General features: G+C 26.5%; 1 protein-coding gene across 2 annotated transcripts in view; it reads right to left on the bottom strand.

Annotated features, from left to right (window-relative positions):
- LOC129965471 (CAD protein-like) overlaps positions 1 to 18,748 on the bottom strand; it is a 61,625-nt gene that overhangs the window by 6,827 nt on the left and 36,050 nt on the right. The window contains exons 37-42 of one of the 2 annotated variants that reach the window (XM_056079366.1): positions 16,121 to 16,252; positions 12,348 to 12,586; positions 11,742 to 11,816; positions 11,025 to 11,166; positions 10,531 to 10,601; positions 9,739 to 9,864 (exon numbers count right to left, since the gene is read on the bottom strand). In XM_056079366.1, coding sequence (XP_055935341.1) covers positions 9,739 to 9,864; positions 10,531 to 10,601; positions 11,025 to 11,166; positions 11,742 to 11,816; positions 12,348 to 12,586; positions 16,121 to 16,252 — 785 coding nt within the window. The remainder of the gene's footprint in view (positions 1 to 9,738; positions 9,865 to 10,530; positions 10,602 to 11,024; positions 11,167 to 11,741; positions 11,817 to 12,347; positions 12,587 to 16,120; positions 16,253 to 18,748) is intronic. The other variant, XM_056079368.1, reaches the window with a different exon arrangement.

Genomic DNA, 18,748 nt, shown 5'->3' with positions numbered 1-18,748 from the left:
AAATCTCAAATTAACAAGCAAGGAAACAAATAAAGCTTTCTTTGTCAAAAACTGCAAACTTTCAAATTTCTTTACCAAAAATGAAACATTTCATCATTGTTTAACTTCATCACCATTCATTAGGAGTTAATAGCATATAATGTTTCTTTAAATCAAAACATCATTCATTCAAGTTTTAACAAATATTAAAAAAAAAAAAAAAAAAATCATTTTCATGAAGCTCTTACCTTATCAATTATATTCATTATATGAAAACAATTGACTGAAATTGTTTGAGACTATATTTGTTATATTTTTTGTGATTCTATTTAAAATATGGCATAATAACCTTTGCTATTATAAATACCAAACTTTTGTTCCAAAGCTTTTAATTTCATTTTCCTGATGGATGTTAATGATTTAAGATTTCAGGAAGTATATAGATTCTTGTTTTTATTCAGTAGATAATTTATGTATAGAGGGAAAAAAGTTATAGGAATTTCATAATATCATTAATTCGACATTTGTTTCTTTACTTTTCTTCAGTACTTTTTTAAATAGAATGAAATAAATTTTAGAGACGTTGCAAAAATAAACAAGTTTTTTTTTTTTTTTTTTTTTTTTTTTTGTCAATTTTGTTCTAATCATTCCAAATGCTAAAAAAGTTGCCAAATATTAACTGAAAAACACAGATTACCACAATTTGCAAGTTATCACCTTTAAATATTTACAGTTTGCTGCTATATTTACAGTTTTTGTGCCATATTCTTTGGTCAAGACAGTAAATAAATTATCTACCAAGTGAACTGATATTCTAGAAAGTCCTACTTATTAAAAAAAATTACAATTCTTTATCATCTATAGTAATAACAATATATATATATATATATACTAGCTGCCTTTGGCGACCAGCCGGTTCGCCAATCTTAATGCTCGTTAAAATTTTAATAATTAAATATTTTATGCAATTCCTACTTTAATAACTTCATCATCAAAATATTTTAAAACTTCAAATTTTGATAGTCATATAATTTACTCATAATATTATAAAGCTCTTCAGTCATAACGTGATATGTATCTCTCTAATTTTCTGTTACCCCTCGTAGAATGTATGCTTTAAATTAAAGTGTAAAGGATTAATCTGCAATTAATATAATAATATTTTTTACTGAAACAAAGCATTTTTTTAATAATATGATTACTGATAATAGAGTCACTGAGCGTTTAAACTTTATGGGCACTAAAGAATATATATCTTAATTTATGTAATATCTCAAGAATTTGTTAACAAAATTTTCTCAGATTCATCATGAGCAGATCAATTAATTAACAATGTTTCATTTTAAACGCATCAAACACTAAGAAAATAAAATTTATCGTTTTAAATAATCGGTCGAAAACAGGTTTAAAAAAACTTCTTAAAAAATGATGTACTTAAAACTATAAGCATGTACAAAAAATATCTAACTAACATAAATAAAATTTAATTACAAAAGCATAAAACTAACCTAAAAATAATTTAAATCAAGAATCATCCGTTGATAATATTGTCAACAATCAAAACACAATGCGCATGCGTGAATTTTCAACGGCAGTTACGGTAACGCAAATGCGTGAGTTTTTCTACGCCTGTTGGGGTAACGCTATGCAGATTAGAAATTTTTAATTTCCTTTATTCTGTTTTATTTTAATTCAAAAGTACTTCAGAATGAATCTGAAAGACCGATTAATTAACAATGTTTAGTTTTAAATGCATCAAACATTAAGAAAATAAACAGAATCGTTTGAAATAATCAGCCGAAAAATCTTAAGCCTAGCTTCATTACTGTTGGGGGAAAAAATTGAAGCCTTACTCATTTGGCGGTGGGGAAAATGAAGATTTTTTTGGCGGGAAAGTTAGTTTTTAATTAATAAATTTGCAATAAAATAATATTGCGGCTATAAATTGAGATGTAAGCTATACTATCTTTTAAGTTAGATCAAACTGCACACGGTGTGCAAATTTGATTAAAATCGGTTAAGTAGTTTAGGAGTCCATCGTGGACAAACAACGTGACACGTAATTTATATATATTAAGATATGCACCTGTTTGCCAATAATGCACATAACAAATTATTAGCTAAGAAATCTGGCAAAAATCTTAAGTAAATATGAAAGTATTTTTAGGGAGTATTATAAAAATTTTAATTAGTTCAAAAATAAAATAAAATTTTTTAACACTTTAATGTTATACCTTTTGAAACTATCAGACAAAAATTCATACTTGCATATTCAGGGTTGCCACTTAAATATGGAAAAAAAAAAATCTCTATTTTTTCCCTGTACGTATATTCAAGATATTAGGAAATGTGCGAATAGCACTCATGTGCTAGTTATAATGGAATATGGTTTTAAGGAGTGGGAAAACCAAGAAGAAACAATTTAACATCTTGAAATGGCATTTAAGCATTATTCGAAATAGCATATAAAAAGATTTATATTTATAAACACACACAAAATAATCTTTATTTATTATCTAGAATTTAGCAAGGCAAAATTTATATATTATGAGAGTGGGGGACATATTGCCTCTCATGCACTTTGACTGTTAAGTCACACAAAATTAAGGACCCAGGGGAAATAAAGCACAAAATAATTTTGTTATTATTATCATGCTTTTTATTCAGTAACCATTTAATCATTACTTAATAGAAAGCATTACAAAGCAATATTACTTTTTAAAAAAATTTATTCATTTTTGCCAATTCAAGTATTTGCGCATCAATTTCTGCAACTTCTGCAGATTTTTCAGCCATCAGTTTCATGGACCTAATCCATAATAATAATAAAAAAAAAAAAAAGTACGACATTTCCGTACAGCCTAACATAGAGTTTTTTAGCTATTTCACTTTTAGTGAATATATGTGAAAATATTTCCTATATATCACTGAATGCATTAAAGGACGAATGTGACGCAACAAGTTTCAATGCCCATAAAAATTCAAATTTAAATGATAGTTCTTGTGCAAAAATTTTTGAAATCGGTTATTTTCGGTCATTAATTTTGACTTGCCATCTTTTCCTGTAATTCTTTTAGATACTAATTCCAACATCACTTATAGCTCTTTTGTATTGACACGTAGTCTTGTATGTTTCCTTTTTTGGCATGGCTAGTAAGTGTCTATTTTCCCATATTACTTAAATTTATTATCTTCTTATAAATCGAGCAGTACGCAATATATGGATTTTTTGGAACTTCTCGAACCCATTTAGGAAAAACAGGATTGATTTTTTTTTATCCATCCAGTTTGTATTAAATATGGATTTTGAGCAAATCATTAGGCTGCAATCTCGTGAAAAAAGAGCAACTGTTTTGCAAATCGAAATTGGAATGATCTATACAGAAAAAAAACGGGGAGAAATAGAAGGAGTGAGTTTTCGCATTAGACAATCGCGAATGGTATTGTTTCTTTTTTAGAAGCTATGACTACGATCTTTTATTCTAGCAATTGTTAGAGATCGACATTTTTTAGATGGGAAAAACATAACTAAGAAAAATTTCCTGTATTTTCCCGGTTTTATTTAGATGTGTATTTTTTCCTGTTCTCCCGCTGGCGTGGCAACCATGCTATTAATCATGTGTCACTGGTAAACATTAATTATGAAACCGCTTATAGCCTGCCATCTTCTTGTTTTTTTTTTTTGTGGGGAGGGATATTAATTGCTGGCATGCAGTTAATACACAAGTACAATTTTTATGCCATCCTAAAATTTAAAAATTATCTTTTCAATGATTATAAATTTAGTTGTCCTACAATGTTTTTGCTACTTTTAGAAATTTTTTGATTTCCCCCCCCCCCACTTTTTTTTTTTTTTTTTTTTTTTTGCAACAATAATTTCTACAGTTGTAAAAAAATCCACACTGTTTTTCTTGTTGCTATAAATGCTCAGTTATCTTTTTTTATAGACAAAAATTAAGAATTAAGATGCTGTTTATTCTTGCAAACTCTTTGGCAATGCAAAATAATAATAATAATAATAATTTATTTTATTAAAAATTTTATGAAATTTATTAAATTCATCTAAAATAATCCAATAGGCTAAATTATTATACTGACTACACATTAACATATTGACAATTTTTTTATCAATGTTTCAGTCCAGCTATTATGATAATGGATTAACTGACTTTTAAACATTCTCCTTTTTACATGAAAGTTCAAATCTCGACAACAGATATGGGACTGAGCACTGCATGGGCACAATGAAAAGAGTAGATATAAAGTTCTTAAAATGGCAGTCAGTGTCTACCTATGTTAATAATTTTCATAACTTTTAAACTGTATAATTCTAGCTATTTCATTTGAAAATGAAATCAGCTAACAAAAGTAAAGTTTTAAATTAAATGAAACTGCAAATGTATTCATTCTAAAACTGAAGTGCATGCATGTATGATAGAAGCATAAAGAATGTAGATTTATGTACAAAGTAAAGATGTTCATTTGCAAGAAAAGATATGACTCACTGTGAATCATATCAACATGAAAAATCATGGCTCACCAGTTTTCAAGTTCAATAGGTTACTTGATTAGGACTGCTAAGTCTAGATCATGCTTGCACTGCTTAGTCATTGCTGGAACAGGATTATATCAAAAGGTAAATAGAAATTCTTTTCTTAACTTAGTCATATGTTGTGAAGAATAAAGTTGCTGGATTTCCAAAATCTCAAAAAAGTATATATGATATAAGTATATATCCTGATAATGCTCAGGATACAATAATTTAAATACAAATATTGAATTTATTCTAGTGTCAGTAACTAGGGGTATTGTGGCTATAAAGGATGGAATTTATAATAAAAACTTTATAAAAATTTCTTTTTATTGTTCTTCATCCAAAAATATAGAGGAAAACTAATGGGATGAGAAATAATTCTAAGAAAAATATAAAGAATATTCTATAATAATAAATGGATATTTTAACAAATAATGTCTAGCTTGGAAATCTAGAGATATTGATACTGAAGTAAGAGAAACAGCATTGATGGAGTTAATTTTGTGCAATGATTTGGATATTATAAATCATATTGATTTGTCCTTCACTCATGAAAATTAGAAAAAAAAGACAAGTTGGATTGACTTGATACTGACAAGCAATTTAACATGAGACAATATTGTAGACTGTACGATGAGCCAAAAATTAAATCTTAACAACTATAACATAACTTTTTTCCTACTGGTCCAAGGAATGAAACAACCAAAAAAAAAGGCTGTAGAGTCAAAAAATTTTGGATTTTATTCAGATCTGCATGATATCAATTGCAGTAATCCAAGAATATAACACATTTGAAATAAATTCAAAAAATCTCTTGAAGAATCTGATGAGTGCTTAAAGAAAGATAGGAAGCTCTAAGTAGTTAAGGAATCTTTAAATTATTTGAAAATCAATAAATGAGAATCTTTATGGTTTCATTTGATATACAAAATGTGTTAAACTCCATTAGATGGAGTCACATTGATAAGTTTTAATACAGGTACAGATTTTCAGACAGTATTATAAATATTGTGCACAATTTTTTGAGCAACAGATGTATGTTTTCAAGTGATGGAACTAATTGAATAATAATATTAGTGTTCTGCAAGATTCAAACCTGGAACCAATTTCATAGTAATTAATTTTTAATGAGATTTAGATAGGGAAGATATTACAAAGCCAATATATATATACACATACAGGTCTATGCGAATGACATTGTAGTAGGGATGCTAAAAGCAACAGCATCTTCTCATTTTACAAATATGCCCTGAGGAATTATTAGACTGAAATTTTGTGCCAAAAAATATAACCTAATTTTAAGTAAATCATTAAAAAAAAATTCTTGGTGTTTAAATATAAAAAGGCTATTTTACATACACCAGGTATTTATTTACATGATTAAAGATTTGCTTGACTTATCTTAGAATAAGATTTGATTCAAAATTCTTGTTTATACCCCCATTTAAACGATATTCAAAACGTGCTATGTAATATTAGCAAGCTTAACTCAAGGGCAACTTGGAGACTAAGACAACAAACAAACAAAAAAATTTATTTATTTGAAACAGAGAAAATTACTGACATAGTCATTTGTGATATAAAAATATCAAGTAAGTAATAAACAATAAACTTCTACAAGTACAGAGACTCCTTTAATCGCAAAATGTTATCGTTCTACTTCTAAAGAGGCCTTGAAAGTTCTTTCAGGCTGTTGACCTTTCGATATAGAAATCCCTACAGAACTTATAGTATTAAAAAGAATTAATTAAGAAAAGAATAGCATAAAAGGAAAGATTGGAGAGTTTACTGCACTTTGATTATCAAATTAAATTAAAACCCTGAAATAGGATAAGAATATAGTAGAGCTTTTTTTAGAGGGAGTGCTTCAAGAAAATTGTATTTTTATAGATGGATCAAATATCAGTATTAAAGTTGGTGCTACGATTATTTACTTTTATAATCAAAAAGTAATAAATTGACATCGGTTTTGTTCGAGCAATGAAAATAATATTTATATGAAGTTCTTGCTTGAAAAGGCAGATTATTCGATTGAAAGGAATCTAGAAAATGTTAAAATTGTTACAGGTTCCAGCAAATTATTCGATTGAAAGGAATCTAGAAAATGTTAAAATTGTTAGATTCTAGAGTTGTGATAACATTAGAATCTCTGTTAGATAGAGCAATAATTTGAAGGTTAAAGGAAAGGATTCTTAAAATGAAAATATTGAATTATTATGGGATAATCTCACCACGGTAAGTTTCCTAAGTTGGCAATAAATATAGAAAGTACTGATATAATGTTCACTAAGTCAACTGTACAAATTGGAAACAATATAAGGTAAAAAAAATGCGATCCATATGTCAATAATGATGGATGCCTCAGAAAAAGGAGTTTGATTATAGAAGTTTTTCAATGACATTATACCGAAGAGGTTTAAAGGTAAATTCGATATAAACCAAATCATTATTGGGCATGCCATCTTAAGCTTACTCTAAGTACATCTGCTTAAAGAAGCCCAATATGCGCTTGTGGAGGTGGTAAGGAATCACTTGAATATACACAATTGAGTTGTCCCTTATAGGTCACAATTAGAAAAAATATCCTATCTCATGAATTGGCAAAGACTCTTTGCAACTAATTCAAATTTCCACTTTTAAGTAATTCTCAACTGACGCGTTACAGCTAATGTTTTCATTCAGGTCTTTAAATTGATGTTGATATTGTTCAATTTTTACTGAGTAGATGAAATGCCATAATTAATTTATATTCTAAGTACAAATATAGTTTTGATTCTATTTAATTGTTTACTGCTGTGATATTATTATGCATAAGGAATTTATAAATATAATATGTCAAATTTCAAATGGGAAATGGAGAAATGTGCAATCTTATGGTGGTGTGAACCTAAATAAAAGGAGGGGATATAATGCTTGAGTACTCTGCTGGTTTCACATAACAATGTACTCCTGACATTGTCAGGTATTGGAGTCTTGTCCTTGACCCTACAAGTGATTTCAGTGCTTTCGATTGGTGATAATTTTGTGCAATTACATCTCTGTTGCATATGCTCTTTGGCTGTGGCAGGGTTCATCTCAGAGTATTCGAATAAATGTAAAGTTTAATAAAATGTTTACATAGAAAACCTTATCATTTACATGATAAATACTTTTCCAATGCTCAATATAAATTCCCTTTATGGCAAAAAATAATGATAACATTTATCATATTAAATTAGTGATGATATATATGAAATATTAGATTTTTAAATTTTTGAAATTATTAGAAATATATTTAACAAGTGAATTAATATCATAATAAAACAGACTGTCTTTGATGAACAATATTTTGAACATACTAGAGTTTAAAGTAGTTTCAACAGTTACATCAAAAGAATATTTTTATATCCAAGATATTTGCCAGAAGTGAAAATGAGTTTTTAATTTAATTAATTTATTTTTAGCTCACAATAAAAGTTACTTTTTTTGTCTAGAAAATAATGTATATAACCTGAATCAACCTATTGATATCATAAAAAATTTGTGTTCTTTGCTCTGATGCATGCTATAATATATTTGAACATAAAATATGCACACTCAAATGAATAAAAGGTAATCAAGATCATAATGAAGTGCAATTATTCTTTAAGATGATATAGAATGAGCATATCTTGTTCATGATTTACAGTAATTTACTTGTATAAGAAGTATTTTGTTATGTTTACAAATGAACAGCAAATATAAGAAAAGCTATATTTAGTAGTATCAAGATAAAAATTCAAAAATATGGTAATTTGAAGGATTTTTGCAATCATGATTGAATTTGAAAAATAACTAGACCTTTCAAACCACCTGAAGAGGAATGGGGAAAGCATTACCACTTATTTTATATGTATAAGAATAATGAATGAATAAATATATTTAGAAATCATTTTCTTCAAGTCCATTATAATCATTTCAAAAGAATACATAAAACAACAGCAGATATATATATATATATATACAAAATTTGCAGTTTATACGCAGATATTTTGTATGCAGGGCAGTTTTTTAAAATCATTATTCTTATTCAATTTTAATATCATTTAAATGGATTATTTCTAGGTCTAAGTCTTGTCATATTACCTGTTCCTACCTGAAATTCTGCACATTTTTCCATTCTTCAAGTAGTCTAATACTTTATATATAATTAGAAATTACATACAATAGATTCTCAATAGACTGGTATTACGCAATCCAGCAATTTCTATTTTGAACATCTGAATACATTATTTCTAGGTCTCAGTCTTGTTACATTTCCTCTTCGCACATGAAATTCTGCACATTTTCCCATATCACAAACAGTCTAATACCTTTTATATAACTAGAAACTACATATAATAAATTCTCAATAAACTGACATTATCTAATCTGAAAATGCCTAATATTTTGAGCAGAGCGCCTGAGAAAGAACAAGTCACTATATATGAAAATCAATGACCTTGGAATGATGTAATCAACACACTGTTACTTAAACATATAATTACATTCTCTAATACCAATTCTATACAGCATAACCCGACATATTTCATGCAATAAATATAGATTCTGATATTGAAATGCAATTTTTTAATAACCTTGATTAATCCAGCAGTCCTCTAGTTTGATATCTGCTGAATTAAAAAGCCTACTATAATATATAACATTTGTTACTATAAGGATTTCCTGTGAATGATAATGATTAAGTTAGTAATTTATTATTCTTCATTTCAATTAATAAGTCCATTAATGTTCTAAGAATAGCAAAATACAATTTACATACTTTAAGCAACTATTTTCCTCAAATTAAACTCAGATACATGATTTTTTCCATCATTATTTGAATGCTTATTTGGGGTAGAAGCAATGTAGAATATTTTTAATTGCACTGTTCCAACAAACATGAATACCTGCCTTTTAGATACATTGTATCAGTCAGAAAGTTTCAATTCAGAAATCTTCTGATGTTAGAATTCAAATAAAAACAATATAACAAAGTAGTACATGTTTTGATGGGAATTTATAGTTACCCTAAATAAAATATTTTTTTCTAATAAGCTATTATAAAACTAGTTTAGAACCAAATCTCTCTAACGGGAAATAATGGCTATAATATGACAGCTTTTGTTTTTAAGTTCTTCACTTTATTTAAAATACTCTTTCAAACCGACATAATTCAGTGCATCTAAGAACACAGCTGATGGCAGTGCAATACAAAAATAACTTACCGTTAGCCTATTTACAGATCCCAGCTCTTCTCTAATTGTAAAGATATCCAGTAAGGCTTGAGTTGGATGCTCTCCAGTACCATCACCACCATTTACAATAGGTTTGGAAGAGACAGAAGCAGCTCTCTGGAAAGAGAAATAATTTGAATACATTAATAAAATTCTGTCCTACCCATTTTACTGCTAATATTTAGTCAAGATTTTAATTGCAAGAAATTTACAATTTCATCTTAAATTTTTAAAGTCTTTGAAAATTCAAGAAAGGAACAAAAATAACCAAATTCATTCATTATTTCAATTAAAGTTTGAGGTAAATAAAGAACTTAAAAAAATGTAGACAAGAGAGAGTTGAATGAAATTTTGCTTATGCAGTTATATTTACTAAATTTAATAGCATGCATTTTATTAGTGATAATATAAATAAAATTGCAGCTTAAACTGCTAAATTCAATGGCCTCATGACAACAATATATAACAAACCTGCTATATAACTTATACAAGGATAACAATTAAACAATAATTGCTAGTAATTTTTACTGTTTTATTCATGAAACTAAGATTTTTTTATATGATATCAGTTGAACCAACTCATTAGAACAATTTTTTTAAAATTTGTACTTGGTGATTATTCTGCTTCTAAAGATATAAAAGGAAAAACTAATTATTTCATTTAATATAAAACTGATTATTATTATTAATTTTGAAATTTTTAAAAATAAAATAACACAAAGTTGTAATTAGTTAATATTATCTAGTTTTATATAAAAAAAAATAGTAATGATTACAACTTACTTCTGCTGATCCTGGCTCTGGATGCCTCAGTACAACAACATCAGCATAACTTGAAAGAATAGAAACTGTGTCTATAAAACAACAAAAATCAAAATCAATGAGAAAAAGTATTATAAAAAATATTTCATAGTATTTCAGAGATTACAATAACTATGTTATAGAAATGAAAGTAAACAAATTTGAAGACAAAACTACATTTCTTCCATTATGCAACTTTTAAAAACAAATTTTTTAAAAATTGCAATAAAAAGTTATATTTAAAAAATTTACTGGCAAATGCAATAATATATATAAATACTTTCCTAATGCATGTCATTTTTTTTTTTTTTTTTTAGAATTATGAATTAAACAAATATCTAATTCAAAAAGCATTTTGAATGAATAAATACTACATATTTATTCATTCCTTTATTCATTAATACTGCATAATAATTTATATGAATTCAGTTTAAACTAGAAACTAAACTTTTAGTAATCTTATTTAAAAATATTACCTTCTAAAGTTTCGCCTTTCTTAACTGATGATGAAGATTCATTTACAGGTACAACAGAACCACCAAGTTTCAACATAGCAACAGCAAAAGAAACACTTGTTCGAGTACTTGCTTCATAAAACAAATTTACCAGCACTTTGCCCTAGTAAGAAAATATAAGATATTTTAACTGATATTTATACATCATACAGTTAAGTATTATAAGGATATAACATGGGGGAACATTCAGTAATACTGCTGACCAACAAATTAATAAACAGAATATCAATATTCTCATTTTTGTAAAAAAACCTTTTATTTAACACAGTTTAGTATGAATATATTAAAAAGTTTCTTTAGGTGCTTTCAATTTAGATAGTTTTAAAATTTTTCATGATCAATGTAATATAGTTAGATGAAGGAAAGTAAAAAAGAATTTAATTCTTAAATAAATTTTTTTTTTAATTTTAAAAAACAAGATAAATTCAATTTATGTTAATCTTTTTTTTTAAATAAAAATATTTATTTAACACTTGAATAGATAATATTTGGTGGGAAAATTATGTTTCCATAGTCACTATTATATAGTTTAATATGTGCATTCGTCTGCATTAAAAAATTATCATGAATTAAAACTATTTTTAATGAAATTTTCAAGTTCAGTACAGATAACAAAGTATCCAAAATTTTAACTTGAAAAAAAAAGAAGATATTTTAAATATGAAATTGCATTCATACCTTCAATACAGATAAGGCACTTTCTTTTTTCAACAAAGACTTGTATACTTTTGCCACTTCAAAGAGTCTATGTAGCTAAGGAAAATATAAATATATCATTAAATAAATATTTTTAAAAAGCATAAAATAAAAGCAAAATTGATAATTAGTTATTAATTAAATAATCTAAGTAATGAAACTGATGATAAAATGTGGTACAAATAATTAGATAATAGTACTGTGATTAAGATAAAAAATGCAGAGTCCCTTTTTTAAAAAATAATATACGACAATAATAGTTTTCACATGTAATGAATTACACAGTTTGAAAAGAACATGGGAATTAGAAAACAAAAGGGAAAATTTTTAATTGATGCATTGACATATCTATGAGAGTTAAAAATAGAAAGCCTATCATTTGAGAAAATAAATCAAAGAGACTGTTAAATCAACAAATTTAAAGAGGCCACAGACAACTGAAGGCCCTTGTAAATTATGAATTAAAAGTAGGAGAACTTTTGTTTTTAAAATTAAATATGTGAAAAAGATTTATCACATGTATATCTCTATGTTTCTTAAAATTAGAAACAAACCAATAGTATTTAATGCAATCAAAAGTTAAATTACTTGGTATCGAGAAAACATGTCCACTTTTAAAATATGCCTTCCTTGCAGCTCATAAACTCTTTGCGGAAATTCTTGAAATGCAGATCCTGCACCTCCAGGAGTATATATTAATGGTCCTTTTGAGTCTATATGTGGATCAACTGGCTTATGCTTGGGAACAATTATTGGTTCATCCACATCTTTAACAAACTGCTTAGATACATCACTAATTATATCTTGCATAGTATGGGAATGTACTTCTAAAAGGTAAAAAATGTACATAAACAGAAATCAAATTATATCATTTATATAGTTTATAAAAATAAATTTTCACCAATCATAAAATATGCAAAAGTAAATTTAAATTACATTTATTCACTGAGGAACAATTTTAAAAAGTATTTTTGTTGGCTGACTTTTCAGTTGATCCTGGACAAAATTAAGCTGGCAGATTTTAAAATCATTAAATTCCTTCTCTCAAATCACTTCTTTTCCTTCTCTAATGGCACTTATCTGAATGAGAGTACTGTAAATAAGATGAAGGAAATATCAGCCTAAAGTAAATTACCTTCCTCTTATAAGAAGGGGTGGAATACTTATCGATTTTATACAATACTATTGTCACTGATCATGTAAGTGACTATTATTTTTGTGTAGAGAAACGATCGTAATTAGGTAAAATAAATCTAACCTAGCTTATCCTAATTTGCTTTCAGTAATACACTCATAATCTCATTCAGATGAAATCCCAATATCAATTTCCAATGCACTTTTTTCTCTTGAAGTATATGATTATGGCAATGGAGTATTAGAGGACAATTATCCAATTTTATAATTAAAAGTAACTCTTTCCAGAAATTTGTTTAGCATGATTTGCCACTTGATTTAGGACAATCAAACTTCTAAAAATAAAACTGAAAGAAAAAAAAACCTACTACTTGGAAATGAAACAAGGTTATTATGCTTTTGAATCAAAGAATGGAATTTTCTGCAATTTTTTAAAGTTGTTGTGTATAAGTATATTGTCAAAATATACAAGATTTAATTTAATTATGTAAGGTTTTTTTTTTTCTATGGAATTAGGAATTATATAGGTATGCATGTTTATTGTTACATCAAAGTGAAACTTAAAATGTATCTTTCTAGCATTCTAAGCTCAAATGTTCCCCAAAGGCAATTTATTAGGGTAGTTCAAATTGGTCGTACAGTTTCACTTTATGAAAAATATGAGTCAATCAATTTCTCTTTATGTGTAGACATAAATAGAACACTGAGTTGTTACAACATCACAGGCACAATTGTATAATATATAATTATCCCATAATTTGTATTTGTGGGATAGCACAGCATATGGGAAGCATTGAATGGAAAGTAGCTCCCACAATTTTCCCACAAACCTGGTGATACAGTTTTTCAGAGATCGTTGGTTGATAGAAAAAAAAAGTAATATTCTCACTTCTACATATGAAACTAGGTATCAGAAAGCAGTTTTCTGAAGTTTTGCAAATTGAAGAAGAATATTTCAAATACCTCATTATAACATTTTCTAGACTGTCTTTAGAAAAATAAAATACCAGTGTGTTTGGCTGTTTACAGATTTAGCTCATTGATTTAAAAAAAAAAAAAAAAAAAAAAAAAACCTCAAAGGAACAGCATCAGAACTGAAAAAGAATGCATGTTTGTCAGTTAAGGCCATTATCAAGAATTTTCTTAGAAATACACAAGTAAAGAATTACAACAAAATTTTCCAGAAATTCTAGGATTTCTACAAATTGCTTGATTTGATGGAAAAAAACAAACTATGATTCATATTTAGATTAACAATTTAAAAGTGAGTAAAAAGAAGTTTCAGATTTAAGTTCACAAAATATTCCGTTGTTCCTCAGTGTTATAAAATACATTCAAAAATATCACTTTAAATATGAAAAATAGGTACAATCCTCAGAATCAAGTTTCAATAATAGACTAAACATTTTCATAGCCAATAACTATTCAAAATTTTAATGTGTTGAAGTGATTTAATAAAATTAAATTCCAAGAGGTATTACAATTTTTTATGCACAGTAACAAATTTAATATATTAATACGTTTACAAATAAATTTTAAATAATATCAGAGAAAATAAATAAAAAGATGTCTTTCATTCCTAAAATTTCATATTGTTAAGTTGCTTAGCTCATCCTTTTAAAATTAATAAGCACAAAGTGTCAGACATCAGAACTTCTGCAAAAGATTTTTTTTTAATTTACAGTTAAATATTTGTATTAAAAAAGAATGAACCTAACCTAGTAAATTATTTTTAATATTCAAATTTATTAAGTAAGATTCTAATCATGAATACTATCATATTATCAAAAGTTATTTCAAAAAGTACCTTAGAAAGCATGCATTTCCTGCCTTTACAAGAACACAGTGAACAAAAGGGACAACATATTTTGGATGCAATTGTATAAAGAGGGGAGAGGAGGTTAGAAGCATATAACATATTCAAAATAACAATTTAAGCTAATACAATACACTAAATACTAGGCATGTTCACAAACATAAGAAAACATCATCACTAAAATTGTAACATACATAAACATTAATACAATAATAACAAACATAAACAATTTAGAAATTATGTGATCTGTTCGTGAATTAAAAAAAAACAATACTATTTAAAATGAGCCTTTGGTAATATTTGAGAACAGATATAATAAATGGGTTTTATAAAATTATAATTAATAACAATTCAGAACATAATCAAACATCTATATCTAACAATTCTTTCTGGCATAGTTAGTAATAACATGCATAGTAAAATACTTAAGTATTTTCATGAAACTGCATGCTAACAATTTTTAGTTCAGTCAGTTGGGTTTCACTTTTTACAAAATTTCATAGTGCCATTCAAAGAGAGAACATTGCAGTTAATTCACCAAAAACAGCAAAAATTCATAAAAAAAAAAATAACTATTTTCCAAATCAAAAATCTTAAACTTTTATAATTAATACATTTTGTCTTTGATTTGAATTCATAAAAGTCAAATATAACCTTCTTTTGTGATTACTGCTATGCAATGAATTTTTTTCTCCTTTATTTGACAAATAGTAAAAAGGTGAAAGTTAAAATGGTCAACAAATCAGTAAATTCAATTTCAAATAAAAGTTGATTCTATTATAATTAAAAAATAATAGCAATGGCTCAAATTTAATTAAATAAACCACATAACAAGAGAACAATCAATAACTGACATCAAGTATATAGCCCATTGTTCAGAACTTTTCTTTTTAAAGCATCTTAAGCAAATAACTGATGAACAACACTAATCATATTTGGTTAGTTAATCATGTAGGCATGCAGAACAAAGCAATAAAGAAAGGGAACGTAAAAGAGGTTATTTTAAACATTGCATTCAAGACAACAACAACAACAAAAAAAAAAAATGAACATTTAATTAACCCACAATAATGCAAGGGGAAAAAAGAAAAAGCACACCATGCAAAACAATATTTCATTATTGGATAACAATATGTATTTATAAAAGCCTGTAATTATGTATTGTATATTACTAAGGTCAGAAATAAAATGTATTTCTCCTTATTCTTATTAATGAATAGCAAATTAAAATTGTTTTCACTTAATATTTTTAATAAAGTGGTTTATAAGTAAATTTCAAGTTACTTGGTGAGAGCCTTTTCATATGTCCAGAGTTTGAAAAAGAGTGAACAAAATTTATGTGTAAATCTTCATTCTCTAATTAATTTATTAATAATTTAGACTCAGGGTGTGAAAAGAACTTTTAACTTACTAGTTCCTACATTACGTGCACCACCACCAACTAATGCTTGTTTAGGCCCCTTTACAGATTCCATGCTTGCTTGGAAAGACAAAGCATTTCCAGTTAGTTGTGCCCTTTTTTTTGGTGACCAATGTATTCCAGCTTATAAGGTAAAAGAGAGAAATTAACAGATAGAAATTAATAGAAAAGATGAAGTAGGAGAAGAAGTTACTGAAAAGTGGCTCCACAACCAAAGCATCTTCTGAAAAAAATAAGAATTATTCTGGAAACTGGATTCTTCATGCAGCTGTGGTACTTACTTACGAAAGCACATTTCTCAAAGCAGATTCCAAAAAATAAAAGCAACATAAATATAAATAATTTTGAAATTTTGTAAACTTGAAAAATAATTATCTGAATATTATATAATATATAGTTTATTTTAAAGACTATGTTTGAGCAAAAGAGATTATGATTTAATTTGAAAGAAAAATCATGAAAGCTACCATGAAGTAACATAAATCAAACTGAGAATACTAAAGACGAATGCATGTATATTATTATTATTTATCTTTCAGGAAGGTGAGTTAATAGAGAAGACTACAATAGCTGAATTCTAAAAATAGTGGAATTTTCATTTTTCTTTATTAACAATCGGATAACCGATAACAAATACACACTATTTTGATGCTGACAATGGGCTTTCATTAAAGTTTTTTTTTTACATATATATTTTATTTACATAAAAACTTTTAATTATATTCAGCTTTAGATAATATCTTTATTCCAAAGCACTAAATAACATAATAATAAAAATAATATCATAAAAAGTTTAAGCAGAATGCAGTTATAGGGCATAAAAGTTCACAATACATAAAATCTCTGAACAATATATTTTTTCTAAAATAAATTTTGAAAAAGGCAAATTTATATTGCACAAATTCCAAATTATATTCAGCTTTAGATAATATCTTTATTCCAAAGCACTAAATAACATAATAATAAAAATAATATCATAAAAAGTTTAAGCAGAATGCAGTTATAGGGCATAAAAGTTCACAATACATAAAATCTCTGAACAATATATTTTTTCTAAAATAAATTTTGAAAAAGGCAAATTTATATTGCACAAATTCCAAATTAAGCTATGTAAAAAATTTTGTAATGCTCGCTATATATGGATTAGTCACTTTAGCATTTATCTTGTAATAAAAGGTTTTAAAATTTTATATGAATTCACTGCTATCAATATCATAGGTTAGAATAAAGCAAATTTTGGGAATTTGAATAAAAATAATGATATTATAAATATACATTTGGAATCCCTTCTACTTGTGGCCTAATAACTAATTTTTAAGTTGTTAGAGATGAGGATACATTTCTAGTTTGAAAAATGCTTTAAATAATTCAAAGAATTATATTTTAGGCTGTTTGAGATAACAAAAACAACGCTGAAAAATTAAAAAGTCTAAACTTTCTTACACTTTCCCAGTCGTATTAGCCATATTTAATAAAATATTAATAAATGTTCACAGTTTTTCAATTAAAACTGACCATTACGGAGTTTCGAATATGATTGTTTAGATAATTTTAGACCATGTAACAAGAACCTCAAGGTAGACTAAGTAATCAATGAACATTATAAATGATTTTCTCTTTGGGCAACTATTGATAGGCCAAAAATGGTGAAAATCAAAGCTTCCTACCTCCGTCAGCTTTGGTCACAAAAGAATGAATCTTTATGTTAAATGTATTAAATCGTTAGTGCATCAAACCTATTTCACTAAATGTGACTGACTAATAGAACTAAGAAACTGTATAAAAATTTAGATTTCACAATTTTTTTCAGCTATTTAAGGATTTAACATAAAATATATTACTTTATGTCATTTAAGAATTTTTTGCTCAACTAGAAGTATAAGCCTAATTCTCTTGATTTTGAAATTAGCAATTGAGCTATAATTGAATTAGGCTTCACAATACACTCCATGCATTAAATAATAAAATCAGGCAGTTACAAAGCACACTTAGAATATATCATGGTACAATTCCATATGATATGAATTGCAAAAATTGATCCATTGTAAGGAAAATCTGGATGAAGACAGTCATTTTAAGCAGATTTTAAAGGAAATCCAAAATTTCAGAGACTATACTAGTAATAGTAAATAACTATATATAATTAGGTAATTTTTATGTGCTACTATAATATTCATAAAAAGAGGCAAACTTTCATCAGGCATCAATTTTTTTTCTAATAGATTTTTTTTTTTAATTTCATAAATAATAAAAATGAGACCCATTTATAAACCCATTAGTAAAATAAATAATAAATTAAAACTACATAAATTTTAAACACAATCAAGCAATAGTAAACATTGGTAACATTTTAAAAATAACTGACAATTATAAGTTATACTTTTTTCCTACAAAATAAAATTTTATTCATCCATAAGATTTATACTATATATCTTGAAAACTATTTTTGCATATAAAAAAAAGCACTGTCAACATAAGGACTATGTTTAGAAATTTAAGAAGCAAGTATATCAATAATGGAAAAGTTCAAAGTCTGAAAATCTACAAAATTACTCATAATTTTAATTCCGTTTTTTTAAAAATTTCGTAATTTGCCAAATTTTTCTACTTTTTATTGAT

This window comes from Argiope bruennichi, chromosome 4 (assembly GCF_947563725.1).
Source record: "Argiope bruennichi chromosome 4, qqArgBrue1.1, whole genome shotgun sequence".
NCBI lineage: Eukaryota > Metazoa > Arthropoda > Arachnida > Araneae > Araneidae > Argiope > Argiope bruennichi.
This window is presented reverse-complemented; position numbering and strand designations above follow the sequence as displayed.